Source organism: Entamoeba dispar, genomic scaffold (genome assembly GCF_000209125.1).
Source record: "Entamoeba dispar SAW760 scf_1105229458973 genomic scaffold, whole genome shotgun sequence".
NCBI classification, from domain to species: Eukaryota; Evosea; order Mastigamoebida; family Endamoebidae; genus Entamoeba; species Entamoeba dispar.
Window position 1 is genome coordinate 1 of NW_001853460.1, and position 15710 is coordinate 15710.

General features: G+C 27.7%; 9 protein-coding genes across 9 annotated transcripts, besides 26 other annotated features; 6 read left to right on the forward strand and 3 right to left on the reverse strand.

Moving 5' to 3' along the window:
- Positions 1 to 71: 71 nt before the first annotated feature.
- Positions 72 to 184: a microsatellite.
- A 406-nt stretch (positions 185 to 590) lies between these two features.
- EDI_238380 (uncharacterized protein) lies at positions 591 to 962 on the forward strand (the record flags this gene model as incomplete). Its single annotated transcript, XM_001735178.1, has 1 exon — positions 591 to 962. One exon carries the CDS (start codon positions 591 to 593, stop codon positions 960 to 962), a length of 372 nt encoding a protein of 123 aa, XP_001735230.1.
- Positions 952 to 1063: a sequence feature (AT_rich).
- Positions 1064 to 1083: 20 nt separating this feature from the next.
- EDI_238390 (uncharacterized protein) lies at positions 1084 to 1386 on the reverse strand (the record flags this gene model as incomplete). The annotated part of the gene is made up of 1 exon (XM_001735179.1): positions 1084 to 1386. One exon carries the CDS (start codon positions 1384 to 1386, stop codon positions 1084 to 1086), a length of 303 nt encoding a protein of 100 aa, XP_001735231.1.
- A 178-nt stretch (positions 1387 to 1564) lies between these two features.
- On the forward strand, positions 1565 to 1969 carry EDI_238400 (uncharacterized protein; the record flags this gene model as incomplete). Its single annotated transcript, XM_001735180.1, has 1 exon — positions 1565 to 1969. One exon carries the CDS (start codon positions 1565 to 1567, stop codon positions 1967 to 1969), a length of 405 nt encoding a protein of 134 aa, XP_001735232.1.
- Positions 1962 to 2039: a sequence feature (AT_rich).
- A 347-nt stretch (positions 2040 to 2386) lies between these two features.
- Positions 2387 to 2415: a sequence feature (AT_rich).
- Positions 2416 to 2535: 120 nt separating this feature from the next.
- EDI_238410 (uncharacterized protein) lies at positions 2536 to 4032 on the forward strand (the record flags this gene model as incomplete). The annotated part of the gene is made up of 1 exon (XM_001735181.1): positions 2536 to 4032. One exon carries the CDS (start codon positions 2536 to 2538, stop codon positions 4030 to 4032), a length of 1497 nt encoding a protein of 498 aa, XP_001735233.1.
- Positions 4033 to 4073: 41 nt separating this feature from the next.
- EDI_238420 (uncharacterized protein) lies at positions 4074 to 5996 on the forward strand (the record flags this gene model as incomplete). Its single annotated transcript, XM_001735182.1, has 1 exon — positions 4074 to 5996. The coding sequence occupies one exon, from the start codon at positions 4074 to 4076 to the stop codon at positions 5994 to 5996; it is 1923 nt and encodes a 640-aa protein (XP_001735234.1).
- Positions 5808 to 5855: a microsatellite.
- A 250-nt stretch (positions 5997 to 6246) lies between the features above and the next one.
- Positions 6247 to 6348: a microsatellite.
- A 4-nt stretch (positions 6349 to 6352) lies between these two features.
- Positions 6353 to 8101, reverse strand: EDI_238430 (uncharacterized protein; the record flags this gene model as incomplete). Its single annotated transcript, XM_001735183.1, has 1 exon — positions 6353 to 8101. The coding sequence occupies one exon, from the start codon at positions 8099 to 8101 to the stop codon at positions 6353 to 6355; it is 1749 nt and encodes a 582-aa protein (XP_001735235.1).
- A 473-nt stretch (positions 8102 to 8574) lies between these two features.
- EDI_238440 (uncharacterized protein) lies at positions 8575 to 9429 on the forward strand (the record flags this gene model as incomplete). Its single annotated transcript, XM_001735184.1, has 1 exon — positions 8575 to 9429. One exon carries the CDS (start codon positions 8575 to 8577, stop codon positions 9427 to 9429), a length of 855 nt encoding a protein of 284 aa, XP_001735236.1.
- Positions 9430 to 9525: 96 nt separating this feature from the next.
- On the forward strand, positions 9526 to 10302 carry EDI_238450 (uncharacterized protein; the record flags this gene model as incomplete). Its single annotated transcript, XM_001735185.1, has 1 exon — positions 9526 to 10302. One exon carries the CDS (start codon positions 9526 to 9528, stop codon positions 10300 to 10302), a length of 777 nt encoding a protein of 258 aa, XP_001735237.1.
- Positions 9589 to 9616: a sequence feature (AT_rich).
- Positions 10296 to 10323: a sequence feature (AT_rich).
- An 11-nt stretch (positions 10324 to 10334) lies between these two features.
- Positions 10335 to 11861, reverse strand: EDI_238460 (uncharacterized protein; the record flags this gene model as incomplete). The annotated part of the gene is made up of 1 exon (XM_001735186.1): positions 10335 to 11861. One exon carries the CDS (start codon positions 11859 to 11861, stop codon positions 10335 to 10337), a length of 1527 nt encoding a protein of 508 aa, XP_001735238.1.
- Positions 11862 to 12074: 213 nt separating this feature from the next.
- Positions 12075 to 12110: a sequence feature (AT_rich).
- A 195-nt stretch (positions 12111 to 12305) lies between these two features.
- Positions 12306 to 12418: a microsatellite.
- A 123-nt stretch (positions 12419 to 12541) lies between these two features.
- Positions 12542 to 12645: a microsatellite.
- A 71-nt stretch (positions 12646 to 12716) lies between these two features.
- Positions 12717 to 12806: a microsatellite.
- Positions 12807 to 12818: 12 nt separating this feature from the next.
- Positions 12819 to 12896: a microsatellite.
- A 12-nt stretch (positions 12897 to 12908) lies between these two features.
- Positions 12909 to 12974: a microsatellite.
- A 233-nt stretch (positions 12975 to 13207) lies between these two features.
- Positions 13208 to 13386: a sequence feature (AT_rich).
- Positions 13387 to 13392: 6 nt separating this feature from the next.
- Positions 13393 to 13526: a microsatellite.
- Positions 13458 to 13627: a microsatellite.
- Positions 13628 to 13869: 242 nt separating this feature from the next.
- Positions 13870 to 13924: a sequence feature (AT_rich).
- Positions 13925 to 14075: 151 nt separating this feature from the next.
- Positions 14076 to 14098: a sequence feature (AT_rich).
- Positions 14099 to 14495: 397 nt separating this feature from the next.
- Positions 14496 to 14585: a microsatellite.
- Positions 14586 to 14621: 36 nt separating this feature from the next.
- Positions 14622 to 14678: a sequence feature (AT_rich).
- An 82-nt stretch (positions 14679 to 14760) lies between these two features.
- Positions 14761 to 14840: a sequence feature (AT_rich).
- Positions 14841 to 14868: 28 nt separating this feature from the next.
- Positions 14869 to 14922: a sequence feature (AT_rich).
- Positions 14923 to 15104: 182 nt separating this feature from the next.
- Positions 15105 to 15156: a microsatellite.
- Positions 15157 to 15249: 93 nt separating this feature from the next.
- Positions 15250 to 15293: a microsatellite.
- Positions 15294 to 15613: 320 nt separating this feature from the next.
- Positions 15614 to 15691: a sequence feature (AT_rich).
- Between the last annotated feature and the right edge of the window lie 19 nt (positions 15692 to 15710).

Consider the following 15710-nt stretch of genomic DNA (forward strand, 5'->3'; position numbering starts at 1 on the left):
TGTCATAAAGAATTAAGTAGTATTGATAAGGGTCACAATAACGAAATGGGATTAATCAACACAATTTATTCATTATGATAAAAAAGATAAAAATAATAACAAAAGATGAATAACAAAAAATAAAATTGATAATAATAATAAACAATTATGATTAATTACATAAATAAGAATAGTATATTATAATTAAGAATGAAGTGATGACATCAACAGTCACAATTTTTACTATATTACTTATTGTCACAAATATTTAGTGTCACAACGCACCTTCGGTGCGTATGGCGCGTAGCGCCATTGTGACACTAAATATTTGTGACAATAAGTAATATAGGCAAATTAGGGTTAAATAGGTACCTCGAGGGTTAGTAAAAATAGATATAGTAAAAATATACTATATTTTACTATACTAGTTATGAGGTCATACTTATTGTCCCAAATATTTAGTGTTGAATTCTCGTAAGAATTCGGGAAACGTCATCCTAACGAGATCTTAGATAGGGTTACACCTACAATATAGTTAAATTATAGTTTAATAATAAACTATACTAATATTTAATGACCCTACCATCTAGATATGGTCATTAGATAAAGTAATGTATGGTATACCTATTAGTAATCATGCTGATATATTCGAAGATGAAAGTACAGAGATAGAAGAAGAGAATGTAACATTAAAAGATATTGTTAGTTTAATAAATGATATTATCCATGTATCTGAAACATGTCATGTTCTTGATGGTGGAGTCAGTATGTCGTTTGGTAACATACCTTTATCCACATTTAATAAGACGCTTACAAAACATCTTGATGTTATTGATACGCTTAAGAGAGAAATAAAAGAGTTTGAAAAGAAGAATAAGCTTATAATAACTCGCTTAAGAAGTGAAGAGAAGAAAGAAAAGGAGTTAACTCAAAAGGTGAAAGAAGAGACAAAACCTAAAAGGAGGAAGACTGAATTATTATAATTCAATTAATTGAATTAATTTATTTTAGTTGTTTTATTTTTAGAAAATGTTATTTGTTTTTTGTTATTGTTTTCTAAAAATAAACAAATTTGTTATTTAAACGCATAATTAGAAAAAGCATTCAATTAAAGTGCTCAATGTCTGGTTGATAATAACCAGTACGAATAAGAGAGAGAAGATAAACTAGAGGCTCAGAATCAATTAAGTTAGACTCGACGTCTTTAATAAGGAAGTCGAGCCACATGAGTAAGTACTTGGTCGGATATAAATTATACTCGTGGTCCCATATACGGAACCAATAGACCAAGCCGTAGAGTACTATCTCTACCGTTTCATCTGTGGCTCGACTCAACTGCTCTCTCACCTCTCTAGCAACAGCGGTAAGCAAAATAGAGAGCTTTGTTTTAGGTTGAGTGTATTGCATTGAATGCCAATAACATTATTAGCTGCGTTTAAATAACAAATTAGTGACTGATATGAGGTAGGATATGAGGTAGTAGATAACTTTAAACTATACTTAATAATAAAAGTATAATAAGATAAAAATAGAAATTGTCTGTTTTGTCTCTTTGTCTGTCAAAATTGTCTGTTTGTCTGTTTGAATGCCTACCACATCTAGATATTTAAACAGTCACTTACGAATAAGAAACATCATGGAAGTCGAGGATAAAATCCAAAGCACTAAAATGGAGAACGTTCCAGTAAATGACTTGAACGAATTCTTCGTGGACATGTTCGAACTCAAGGACATGTGCGATGACTTCGTGGAGTTATTTAGAAAGGAGGAGCGTTATTACTCCAACGAGGAGAAATACAATGAGCTCCTCGAAGAAGAAGCTATAGTGCTCGATTCTATCCACAACCTAACGGATGGAATAAAAGAGCGCTATCAGCATGTAATAGATGCATTCTATGAAAGAAGAGTGCATCGTATGGAGGCTAGAATGATGAAAGCCTTCGATGAAGTGGCAAAGAAACCACGAATGCCAAAACAAGAAGATAATTAAATTTAATTAAATTCTTTTTATTAATATTTTGTTTAATTAAAATAAATAATAAATAATAAATAATAAATTAGTCTTCAATATCGTTAACAAAATTGAAGTTTTCCAATAATTCCAATAAACCTCCAAGTTTATTAAAACGTTCGTCTTTTCTGCAAGAATCGACGAAACCTGTAATGTAGAAGAACAGGATATCACTATAATTATAGTGAGTCTCCTCGAATCTCCTCATAAAGTACATGATAGAATAGATTAGACATTTAGAGTCCAAATCTATAGTATCATTATCGAGGAGACCTTTACAGGTTTCGTCGATATCTTGCACTATGGATGTAAGAAGAGGGAACATGAAATGAATTAAAAAGTGCCCAACTATAAATAACAAGTAAAACGTGTACTCCACAGATAAACAGACAATTCTAAAATTAAAATACTATAAAAATATTATACTTATAGTAAAACAGACAATTGATATCCTCATACAGTCATTTAACAGCCTCATACAGACAAATTAGAAAATTCCTACTATTATAAATAGAAAACTATTATAAACAAAAAACAAAGGAACAATGTCACAACCACAAAACAGATATTATGAATTCAAAGCCATGCACGGCTTTGTTACAATGAACTTTACTCCAGCACAAAAAGTACCAAATAAAGAGACAATAAAAAATGCCATTGAACAAAGGTGTTCTACAAGAAATAAACAAGCACATATAAAATACCTAGCCATAGGAAAGACCACACAAGGCTCAAATAAACACATTCATGCTTTCTTTGAGCTAGAAGAAGTAGCTCATACGAGAAAAAGGCCATTCGTAAATATAAATGGAAACTCCGAATTCATTAGATTTGAAAAAATAACAGAAAATAAAAATTATGATGGTTCATTTAACGCCATCATCGAATACCTTAAAAGACAAAAGGAAAAACATCCAAATGAAGGAGCCGTATTCGAAGAGATAGGAAAAATGGACAAGAATAAAGGTAGATTAGGTGATATTGACATAGGAAAAGCACTTAAAATGCCAGACTTAGAAGAAGCCCATGCATTCTTAAAAAATATCAGCTTAAAAGGATACATGAATAATGTATCTAAGTTTGATAGTGTATGGGCTCAAGAACACAGTAGAGACACTACTAATAGAATAAAAATTAAATTACAACCATGGAAAGAAGATAATCCAGTTGTAAAGAATAGCAGAATATGGCTCAATTCAGCATTGAGCGGAAGGACAAAGAGAATAAAAACATTAGTAATTGTAAGTGACACCAAAATGGGAAAGACGGAATTTGTAAACGATTTACTAAAAGATCTAAAAGTAGACGAATTCAGAGGAAGGTTTATGATGGACGGTCATAACGAAAGCTTAAAATATGACATTAGACTCTTCGACGATGCAAACTTGAACGACATTATTTGGCCAGAATTTAAGTCATTAATTAGTACTCGCGGAGAACAAATTACTATCAATGTAAAATATTCACATGCAAGAGTGACATCGATTCCAACAATTTTAGTACTTAATCCGGGAAGTTGGAAAGCATTACAAAAAACGGCAAAAGAGTATGAAGACTTTGACTGGCTAGAAAAGAATTCAGTAGTACTCTTTACTAAAGAGAAATTATTCAAAGAGCCTCCACCTAAAGAACAAATAGAACAAAATAAGAACAAATATGATGGTTTAGATCCAAAATTGGTAGAAATGCTTTTAGAAAATGAAGTAGAAGAAGACATCGAATTAGATGATATGGGAGATGATACAATAGATGGATTAGATGATGCAATATATCAATTAGAACAAGAGAGTCTACCTCCTCCTATAGTATTAGATCAGCCATTAGAAGAAGTACCATCAAAAAGAGTAGCTGTAGATGATCACGAAATACAAAAGAGATTTTTCGACTTAACAAAGAATACATTAACTGAAGAAGGAAATAATAAATATATAACAGTACAAAGTGGCAAGAAAATAAGAATAGCAGATGAAGATAGTGAAATAGAAGAAAGTGAAGATGATCCAGATGCTCTAGCAAACAATTGGAATACAGGTAATTTTTAATTAACTGTTTTTTATAATTCATCTTTTATTTTTTATTCAATATGAGCTATTGGCATAGACCTAATGTATTTAGAAGACGTTGGGGTAGTTACGGAAGTATAAAAAATAATTGGTATTCCAATAACTACTCCTTAAATTCAATAAATGATAATTATGATCCTGATGCAGGAGATGAAGATTATACAGAAGAAGATGATGTAGATCTACATCCAAATGTATACACAGAAAATAGTTATTTTGATCCAGATAATGAACCAGAACGAGCAAATAAACCAGACATAATAGACGAAGAATACAATAAAACAGAAGAATCTCTTTTTGATGATCCAGACTATGAAGAATACAATAAAGAATTTGGAAATATTGAACAACCAAACGATGAAGAAGAACAAAATATAAAAAATGAAGAAGAAGATACTCAAGAAGAAATTGAACCAACATATGAAATAGTTAATCCAAATAATCCAGAACAAGTCTATACTTACGATGACAATACAATTAAAATACTTGATGGTATTATTGACATTAACAACGATCAAGAACTAATTAACGTACTCAATCAAGTAGACCAAGACATTAAAAACAATAATAGAATAATAGAAAATGATAATTCAGAAGAGCTTATAAATGACATTCCTATAGTAATTACAAATGAAGAAGATAAAGTAATACTAGCAGATAACATAAAAGAAGAAAAAATACCATCAATACTAGAACAATTAAAAGAACAACCATTACAAGAAGAAATAGAAATACATAAAGACGTTAAAGATCCTGATAACTTTATAATACCACCAAAACAATACAAAGAAATAAAACCAATGGATGATGATGAAGAAGATGAAAAGAATAGAAAAAGATATAGAAAGTTAAATGACTTCTTTAATGATAATTATAAGAAAAGAGGAGATGATAGTTCTTCGGATAGTGAAGATAATAGAGAAGATGGAAAAGGTAAAGTTAAATATCAAGCTAAAAGACCATTTGAAGAGAAACTAACATCAACATTCTTTAATCCACCTAGAATTAATAACTTACCACCTCAACAACCAATACAAGAGATTGTACCATATCAACAAATGATAATTAAACCAGAACAGAAAAAGAAAAAGAAGTCTCCCAAGAAAATACAAAATAATGATGACGTCAACGGTAATAAACCTGACGACGATTCTAAAGGTATAAAGATTAAATTAAACGAATTAGAAGAAAGAGAATTAGTATTAAAAGAAGCTAAACCTGTACCAGACTTTATACCTTTAGAATCCGTCGATATACCAAATGAAGTAGAAAATGAAGAACCAATACTAGAAGATGATGAACAAGAATTAGAATGGTATGATGACCATATGCCAGAAGAAATAAAATTAGATCCTGTACCAGAAGATGCTAAATATTGGCAGAACTTTAAACATAATTCAGAAAAGAAGAAAATAAATTATCCAATTCAATTACTTGATGATAGAACACAAGGTAATTTAGAAAGACAAGCTAAAGAATCAAGAAAACTCCAACGAAAAACAAGAAAACAAGAAAAGATCAAAAAGATGAAAGATCCTATAAATAAAATAACACAAATAAATAAATTTGTTAATAAGAAAATTAAGAAATACTTAAAACGTCATCCTCTATTAATAGAAGAAGAGATTCCCGAAGAACTTATCGAACGATGGCAAGAAGAAGCACTCCATGATTACGATTATAGATTACTAATGTTAGAATCAGAAGTTATAATTATACAACAACCACCTTCTACAAAAAGAAAAGAACCAAACGAAGAAAAAGAAGAGAAAGAAGAGAAACCAGAAATAGAAAAAGAAGAAAACGATTACCCGTTAAATCTAATTATAGAAGAAGATAGTGAAGCAGAAATACCTGTAGAACCAGTAGAACCATTAGAAGATCCACAGTTCGACTTTGCCACATCAACAATTGGCGGGGGAGATAAAGTAAGAACTAGATAATTGACTATTTAAAGAACCGTTTTAATCTGTTTAATCATACCATGACTACAAGCATCAGAGACATCATAGCCGATTTTGCTTTGGGCAAATACAAAGAAATGGAGGACGAAGAATTAATAGAAACAATAAACAAATTGATGTATATAATAGATGATCAAACATCTACCGAAGAAAAAGTAGCATTAAAGAAGCCATATTGGTCTCTCGTCTATAGAATAGCTAATAAAAAGGGCTTAATGTGGGAATTACCAAAGAAAAAGAAAGAAGAGAAAGAAGAAAAGAAACCATACAAGAATAGATTTATTATAAAAGATAAAAAAGCAGAAGAAACAAAGCCTAAAAAAGAAGATAATTAATTATTTCAAATTGTAAATATGATTTTCGTTTTGTTTATTTTCTACAAAAACTTTACGTCCATCAGGTCGTGTATACACTTTAAAAGTATCAGGATCTGTTGGACTAATTTTCAATAAAACACTGCCCCATTCATCTTCATTTTCAGAACTACCAAGACCCTTAAGATAATTAAATCCACTACGATTAGGATCATCAGGATACATAAATCTATCATTTTTATCACGAGTCCAAGCATAATGATTTCTCATATATTCAATAAGATTACTCTTCTTCTCAAAGTCACTAGCCTCAAACCATCTACGACCACTTCCAATACGCTGATGAGTACGCATACCATAATTAATTTTATGATAATAATCATCATTACTACCAGTAAGTAATTCCCTAGGAAGTTGAATATTCAATAATTTAGCATAACGATAAGCAGCAGCATGATCAACACTAAAATCAGTTCGAATATGACGCCTCAATTCATCAGGCAATTGTTCATAAATAAAAGTAAGACGTCGAGAATTATATTCTTCAAGATCATCAGGAAGTAGTTCACCTAAAGATTCAGGAAACAATTCAAATTCATTACCATTCTTTAAAAGCTGATTTTGATATTTAGGATCAATAACAATACCTTCACTTTCAGCAACATAATGTTCAGGAGCATAATATCGTTCACCATCTTTCTTAAGAGCTCTAGCAGGAATAAAATGCAATTCATCACGTATAACAGTAGGAAGAGGAAGAGCACCATAATCTCGATCTTCTTCATACAACTTACCTAACTCCTGCTCAGTAAAAATAACATGAACATAATCCTTAACCAATGAAGGATCATCAAGCAACATTTGCTTAAGAGCATCTAAATCATCATTCTTAACATTATTACCTTTAATATACTTTTCACGCATATATTTAATATTATCTTGTGTAGTATTCTTTCTAGTAGGAACATTATCACGATTTAAACGATCCTTAACACCTTTATACAAATCCTTTCCTCCTTCACCAGCAGCAGCAGTAAGAGCGGTTCCTAACAAACTACCACCAACTTTAATACCTTTATCAAACATAGCCCTGATTAAAGAAGCATCCAATTTAGCTGCAGGATTATTCTTAATGACATCTTTCAAATCTTTAGGGAAACGTTCAGAAATATCCTTAACACGATCACCAATACTATCCTTAACATCTTTCCACCAACTATCCTTCTCCTTACTAGAACCTCCCTTATCAAACAAACTATCAGTTCTATCTTCTATCTCTCTTATTTTTTTATCAACAATCTTACCTAAATCTGGATCATACTTGTCATCAACCTTAGATGGTTTCTGTGTAGGATTATTATTAGGATTAGTAGGTTTTCTTTGCTCAGGTCGAGTAGGCTGTCTAGGCTTCTTTTGATCAACAGGTTTTCTATCTTGTACAGGTCGTTTATTTTCAGGACGATTACTAGGTTTATCCTTTTGAGAAGGTCTTCTGTCTTGTGTAGGTCTCTTATTAGTTGGACGCTGAGGTCGATTACTATCAGGCCTTCTAGGTTTAGTCTCTTCATGCCTCTTATCATAATCTCTGTTATACCTTTTATCAAATTCATTCCTCTTATCACTTGGACTTCTATCATATACACGTTGATAAGTATATGGCTTCTTATTAACAAATTTATAATTACCATACCAACCATGAATAGAACCATAACTACCATACCGTTTCTTATGTAAATTTAAACGTGGAACACCGTATAAGTCAAAAAACATTAAATTATTAAGTTACTAAGTATTGAGTTTAAACATCAAATCCCGTTATATTGACAAGATCCTGGACAACAACATAAACGTGAAACAGAACCATCATCTCGAATACAACCATGCATGCAACAACATAAAACAAGCAAAGTAAAAAGAATGAACATAAGGAGTACATCATGTAAACAACTCATAATTAAAATATAAAGATTAAGATACAAATAAATTAATTAGGAATTAATACTTTTACTACATCTAACACTTCTTCTATACCATCCATAACTTGATTTTGTCTTCTACTCTCAATAAAAGCAAAAAAAACATGAAGCAATAAGTAATATACATGAAAGTACTAACATAACAACTTTCATAATTACATTCCATGTACTATCTTTGAATACCTTTTCAACACAAGACTCAGAGTGATGACAATCACTGCTTTCTGTTGACATATTATGAATTTTTAAGTTCATCTTTATATTCAAATGATACATACACGTAATAATTGTCCTGAAAATACTCATCAAGTTGAATTTTCATTTAATGTTAAAAAAAGAGTATTAATAAAAGAAAATAAAAACTTTGGAATAGATACAACTCATATATTTTATGATTTATTCAAAAACACAAATTTTAATTCCTTCTGTAAATGTTTTAAAAGAGTAAAAATAGATAAAGCATTAGCAGTATTATCCATATCTGATATTAAAATGAAAGAAATAGGACTCAACTTTCCAACTGTATCAGTTTCATGGTTCCCTACATATATAAAAACAGAAAATGAAACAATAACACCTGAAGCACAATTAAAAATGGTTCAAAATAGTAGTCATATACAACAACAAATTTATTACCCCGGTGGAGCATTTCAAATAACAACAATTATTAAAGCACAAACTATTCAAGAACAAAACTTTTATGGACCAACAAGAGTAGAAGGTTTTTGGACTTACGATGAAAATAATATCTCTTGGAATCCTTATACAAATGAAAATGTAACTATCCCATTTTATCCTTGGTATATTATAGCAGTAGAAACAACAAATAAAACAAACGAAGGAGAAGAAGACCAAATAATAGACTTCAATCTCCAATGGTATATAACATGTTCATTCGATAGATATATTTGCACTCCAACAGAAGATGAAGATATTGAACCCAATCCAGACATAACACTAGTAGATTTAAACTATACAATTACAAACGATGACATTAATAATAGAGAAGACATAACATTAGAACCAAATGTACATGAAGCTTATGAAAAAGTAACTTTAAAATTTCAACCAAAACAAAAACAAGTAATAACACTTCAGATAACAAATAAAACTTTAAATTAATCTTTATTATTCATTTAAATGTCTTTAGTTTCTAATACAACTCTAACATTATTAAGAAAGGAAGACACTATAAACAACACTACATACAATCTTCATATGACAATAGATAATCCAACTATAACAACAACTAACAATGGAACCATTCAACTAACAAGTGACAATTATATTAATAATATAACATTAAAAACTAATGTAAAACCATCAAGTCAAACTAAAACAATTAATATTACAGAAAACGGTACTACTACTGTTACTCCAGATAATAATATACCGTATTTAGACTCTGTAATAATAAATACAAATGTACAACCTACAGAAGAAACAATAAATAAAACATATACAGAAAGTGGTTATTACGAAATAAAAAAAACAGACAATTACTACTTAAAACAAGTAAATCTAACAATAAATATACCTCAAATAAATGGAATAAATTACTCATTAGATGACTCATCAACTTACGATTTAACACCACAAGGAATGACAATAAACGAAATACAAAATGCAGCACAAGATACAACAATATTCCCAACAGATTTAACATATACAAACAATGTAGCACTAATAAAACCACTAGGAACATACCCAATAAGAATTGACACAACAGGAGCAGGAGATACAACAATAATAAAACATAAAGATGGAGGACTACAAATAGAAGAAGGAGCAGACGGAAAAACTTACAGATTTTATCCAGAAAAAAGCTATTGTTATTTAATTAAAAACGCAGATACTATAAGACTCATGGATCAAAACAATACTCATATGTTCTCAGCTACAATGAAAGCACAATCAGATACAATAGACAGTCTATACATAACAGACTCCTTACTATTAACAACATTTAAAAACGCATTCTTTCCAACTTATTAAAAATTAATTTAATTATTATTAGCAATTTTAGCTTAATAATTTTCTAATAATGCTTGTCCATCATTACTATTAACTCCAGTAACAAAGCTTTGTAATGCCTTAACAACTGGATAAGCAACAGAAGCTTGATAAGTACCACTAACAGTTAAAACACTACCAGCAGCAACATCAACAGGTGCATCAGCTCCAGAAGAAGTATTTGCATACATAATAGCTGGTGAATTAGTAGTAGTACTTCCTACAGTAGTTAACAAGGCAGTAGTAACAACAGATTCAGCTGTAGCTCCACTTTGATTAGGAAGATTAACTCCATAAACATAAAATGGTTCAGAATAAACAACAAGAGTACTTTGATCAGTTGCAACATTGATTACATGTTGAGCATCATTACCATTACCACAAATAAATACACTGAAATTATAACCAGTAACACCATTACCCATAGTCATAGCAGTTCCAAATGCAATCATAACACATGACAACTGAGTAGTAGAACCAGCTGGAATATTAATAGCAGTAGAAGCAGTACTTTGAGGAAGAACATGTACATTATTAACATCAAATAAAATAGCATCAACTTTACCAACACCTATATTATACATAACCTCATTCAAATACATCTTAAGTGCATCAACAGTCCATGAATTATTAGAAACAGAAGTAACTCCTCCTGTATTTTGTACTTGTGTAGTATAAACTGGATTACTAACTGTAACCACTCCAGCATTATTATCAACAGTCATTGAAGCAGGAATCATAGTATTATTTGTTCCACTTGCAACAGTACCTGCATTAGTACCTGCATAACCAAGTGAATTAGCATTAGGAATTGGAACAACATCAAGTGTACTCTTTCTCAATCCTCTAAGTGAAACAACCCATGACCATGTTAAATTAAATACAAGTGTTTGGCATGTAGCTGTTTGATTACCTAAAAGAACAGAAAGAAGGAAATCAGGATTCCATGCAGCATATAAAGTAGATTCAGTCAATACTTCAGCAGTCTTAACTGTTGGAAGATAAATACTCTTCTCTTGAAGTGATGAAGCAATAAGTCTTCTTGTAATACCCCATCTTGCACCTGGATAATATGCTCTACTTACTGCACTAGAATATGAACTCACTTGATATGGTCCAGGTACAATTGGAACATTAGTTATATTCTGTCCTCCTTCTGGATTGGTTACTACATTAGCAGTAGCTTTATCAATACCATTTCTATCCCATGCAGTAATAACATTAGGGAAAGTCATTGCAGCCTGACCAAATGTATTATATACAATTTCAGCTGATACTGAAACACCATCAATTTTAAATTGATCATACATTCCAGCATAATGTTGGAAGAATTCAGTACCACAAAGCAACTTAGTTACATTCCGTACTGTAGTTGCTCCATTAGTATTAGCTGGAATAGCTAATTGTACAGTCTCAGTAGCATTTAATACTACTTGAGTACTGTCTCTTTGTTGGAAGGCAGCTTTTAAATTTCCTGCCATAGTAGATTTTAAATTACGTCTTGCACGAGGTGCAGTTGCTCTTCTTGCTCTTCGCATCATTTTAATAAAATATAGTTTCTTACTATCAAGTTCTTATATAGGCGGAAGGCCATTTGTTCTTTAGATCTTTCTAAACATACCACAAGAGAACGGCATCCCTTTAAGTCGTAAAGGGACCAAAACAGTCACCCAAAGTAGTGTAACGGATAAGGGTGAGTGTGTGTTCCTCTTTATGACTTAAACAGTGGGAGGAGTGATCATAAGGTCTCTAAGAAAAATTTTAATTAAATAGATTAATGTTATATATAACATTGTTCTATTTTTACTAACCCTCGAGGTACCTATTTAACCCTAATTTGCCTATATTACTTATTGTCACAAATATTTAGTGTCACAATGGCGCTACGCGCCATACGCACCGAAGGTGCGTTGTGACACTAAATATTTGTGACAATAAGTAATATAGTAAAAATTGTGACTGTTGATGTCATCACTTCATTCTTAATTATAATATACTATTCTTATTTATGTAATTAATCATAATTGTTTATTATTATTATCAATTTTATTTTTTGTTATTCATCTTTTGTTATTATTTTTATCTTTTTTATCATAATGAATAAATTGTGTTGATTAATCCCATTTCGTTATTGTGACCCTTATCAATACTACTTAATTCTTTATGACATTAAAATATTAATCATTCTTTACGATGATTGGTGTTATATAATGTATCTTCGTTATTATTATTTATATTATTTATATTTAATATATTATTTATATTAATATTTATGTACATGTTTAATTTGTATTGAATATTTTTATGAATATTCTTTTAATTTTTTGAAATTTAATTTGAAATTTCTTAATGATGAATAAAATTTAATGAAGATGAAATAATTTCTAGATTTTCATTATATATATAATATTTATAATTATGAATAAATAATTAATTATATAAATACAATTATGATATAGATATATATCATATTAATTATATATATAATAATAGTACTATTTATATCACTTCATTCATTTTTATTCTTTCATTTTACATTTTATTCTTATTTTCTTTCATCTGATTATTGTTTTATTCATCATATTCTCTTATTTATTCTTATTTCTTATTTATTTATTTCTTTTTTTTTATTCATTTTTATTCATTATCTATTTCTTATTGTTATTCATTTTTCTCATTTCTTCATTATAAAGATACTGTCATTTCTTTATTTTATTTCTTTCATCATCTTATCATTTAACTTATTCATATTCTTATTAATCATAATCTCTTTAGTAGTTAATTCAATTAATGTTTTGATAATAAGAAATAAAATGGTAAAGAATAAATAGAATTATTATATTAATGATAAAAAATGAATATGATAAAATCCATGATATATGTTGAGTATTTATAATGATTTATTAATTTTAACTATTCATAAAATTGAACAATCAAAATTTATGAATTAATAAATGAAATGTTCATATTTATGTTATAATTTATGTTTTCATAAGTATAAAATATTAATTTTGTATGATTTTTCAATAATTCATAAAATGAAATAATTTTATTCTTATATAAAAAGATAACTATTATTTATTTCATATTATTATTAAATAATAACTCTATCATCATTTATATTCTCTCTTATTTATTTATTATTTATATTCTTTTTATTTATATTCTTTATTACATCATTATTATGAATATTATGTTTATTTATTTCTAATATTCTTTCTTTTGATCATCTCTCTTTCTATCATTATATCTTATTATTCTATTATCATTATATTTTAATTAATTTATTATTTTTTCTTTCATTCTTCATTGAAAAATAAATAATTTCATCATTCTTTATTATGATATTGAAAATACTTAACATCATATACATATTAATTCAAAATAGAAATGTAATAATATAGAAATGATATAAATCATGAAGATATTATATTGATATTTAGTAATGTAATTCAACAAATTATTGATTTTATTCAATTATCTATAAAACAAACAGTTCAAAAATTGAGTTATGTACTGTTATTCTTTGTGTCAAAAGTATTTCCAATCAATTATAATAATCTTATTAATTTTATAAAGAATGAAATAAATAAATATAATAAAACAACAATACAAAATGTAATTAATTGAAAATCACAATGAAGGGGTGCAATTGTAAATAATGTTTAAAGTGATATTTAATTAAAAACTAATGGAATTTCTCTAACTGAAAATATTTATGAACAAATAGTTTTTGAATTAAGAAGAATAACATGAATATTTTAAAATAATAATAATACAAAGAATGAATTGATTTGATCAATAAGAATATATTGATGACTAGAAAGAAATATTCATTGATATAAACATTTGGTCACGAAATTATGCATTTCATTCGTATTCATCTTTATATTATTATAATGATTTGTGAATTTGTTCATTATTTCATAATTGTTGTATAAATGTAATGAATGTATTCATTGTTTGTTTAAAACATGGTGTTTATGTTTGATAGAATATTGAAATGAATTATCATGTTGCAAATTAATTCTTGTTAATTGTTTAAAAGTTAAAAATAGTAGAAAATACAATCAGATGAAAATATTTGTGATTAAATATGAGAAGAATATATTTGTACATTATTAGTTCTATCTTTCTAATTCGATATCTGTATTAAATGAATATATCTGTTGATGAAATTGAAATAAAATAAATATAAAAAGAAAATGATAAAAGAAAGAATAAAGAAAATAATAAGAAAATAAATATAATGATTAATGATAAAATTGATGAATTATTATCATGAATGAATGTTGAAGATGAATATTAAATTCATTATTATTAATTATAAATGTTTAATTTATAATACATATTAAATAGTCATTCTTCATTCTGTATTATTGTGTTGATGTTTAAATTATTCAATTTGTTATTATCATATCATCATTTCATTGATACTTGTTATTTATTATCTTTTTATTTGTTTTATCATTTAATTCTTGTTTGATATGATAATATAAATAATTTAAATTGTATATTATCATCATTCATCATTGATAATCATCTGTGATATAATTTAATTTTCATATCAATAATTATATCATTTAAATAAATAAATAATAACATCTATTAACATATCATTATGATATCTCATCAATGTGATAAATGAAATATAACATATTTACACATTAATAACAATAAGATGATATTCATATTTATATAATCATTATTATTCATAACTAACATTTAAATTTGAATTAACATAATGCTCTTCTTTATTACTTTTCATAATGGTATTTTCACATTAAAATAGAATTAAAGGTAAATGAAATGAAATAAATAATAATATAAAATGAACACAATTATGAATGAATATACTCAACAAGTCAATATACATCATACTCAATACAATAAGATATTACAAAATGTCAACTGATTGTTATAGATTTATTATTTTACCTACTTTTTATTTTATTTTATATTTTTATATTTTAAGATAAAATAATAGAAAACAGAATAATCTAATATTCAAAAAATATATTACACCATTTTCAATTGAACATTTTATTTAGATTCATAATTTCTTCGCTTATTTTGGTTCCCATTTTTATTTAATTTCTATTTCCATTATTTGATTAATATATTGTATCATTTATTCTTTCATTTCTTGTTTTTTTCTTAACATTTTAATATATTTCAAGATGTTGTTTATAATATTCTCTTTCATTATTTCTTTCTTATATATTTTTTATTAATTCTATGTTATCTAATAAACATGGTTTTAATTTGATATTTATTCTGTAATCATTATCTCTTTTTTATTTATTCTATATAAATAATTCATAATATTATGTTTTAATCATTATCTAATGTTTACATTATTATTTAATTAGACTATTATTAATTGTGAT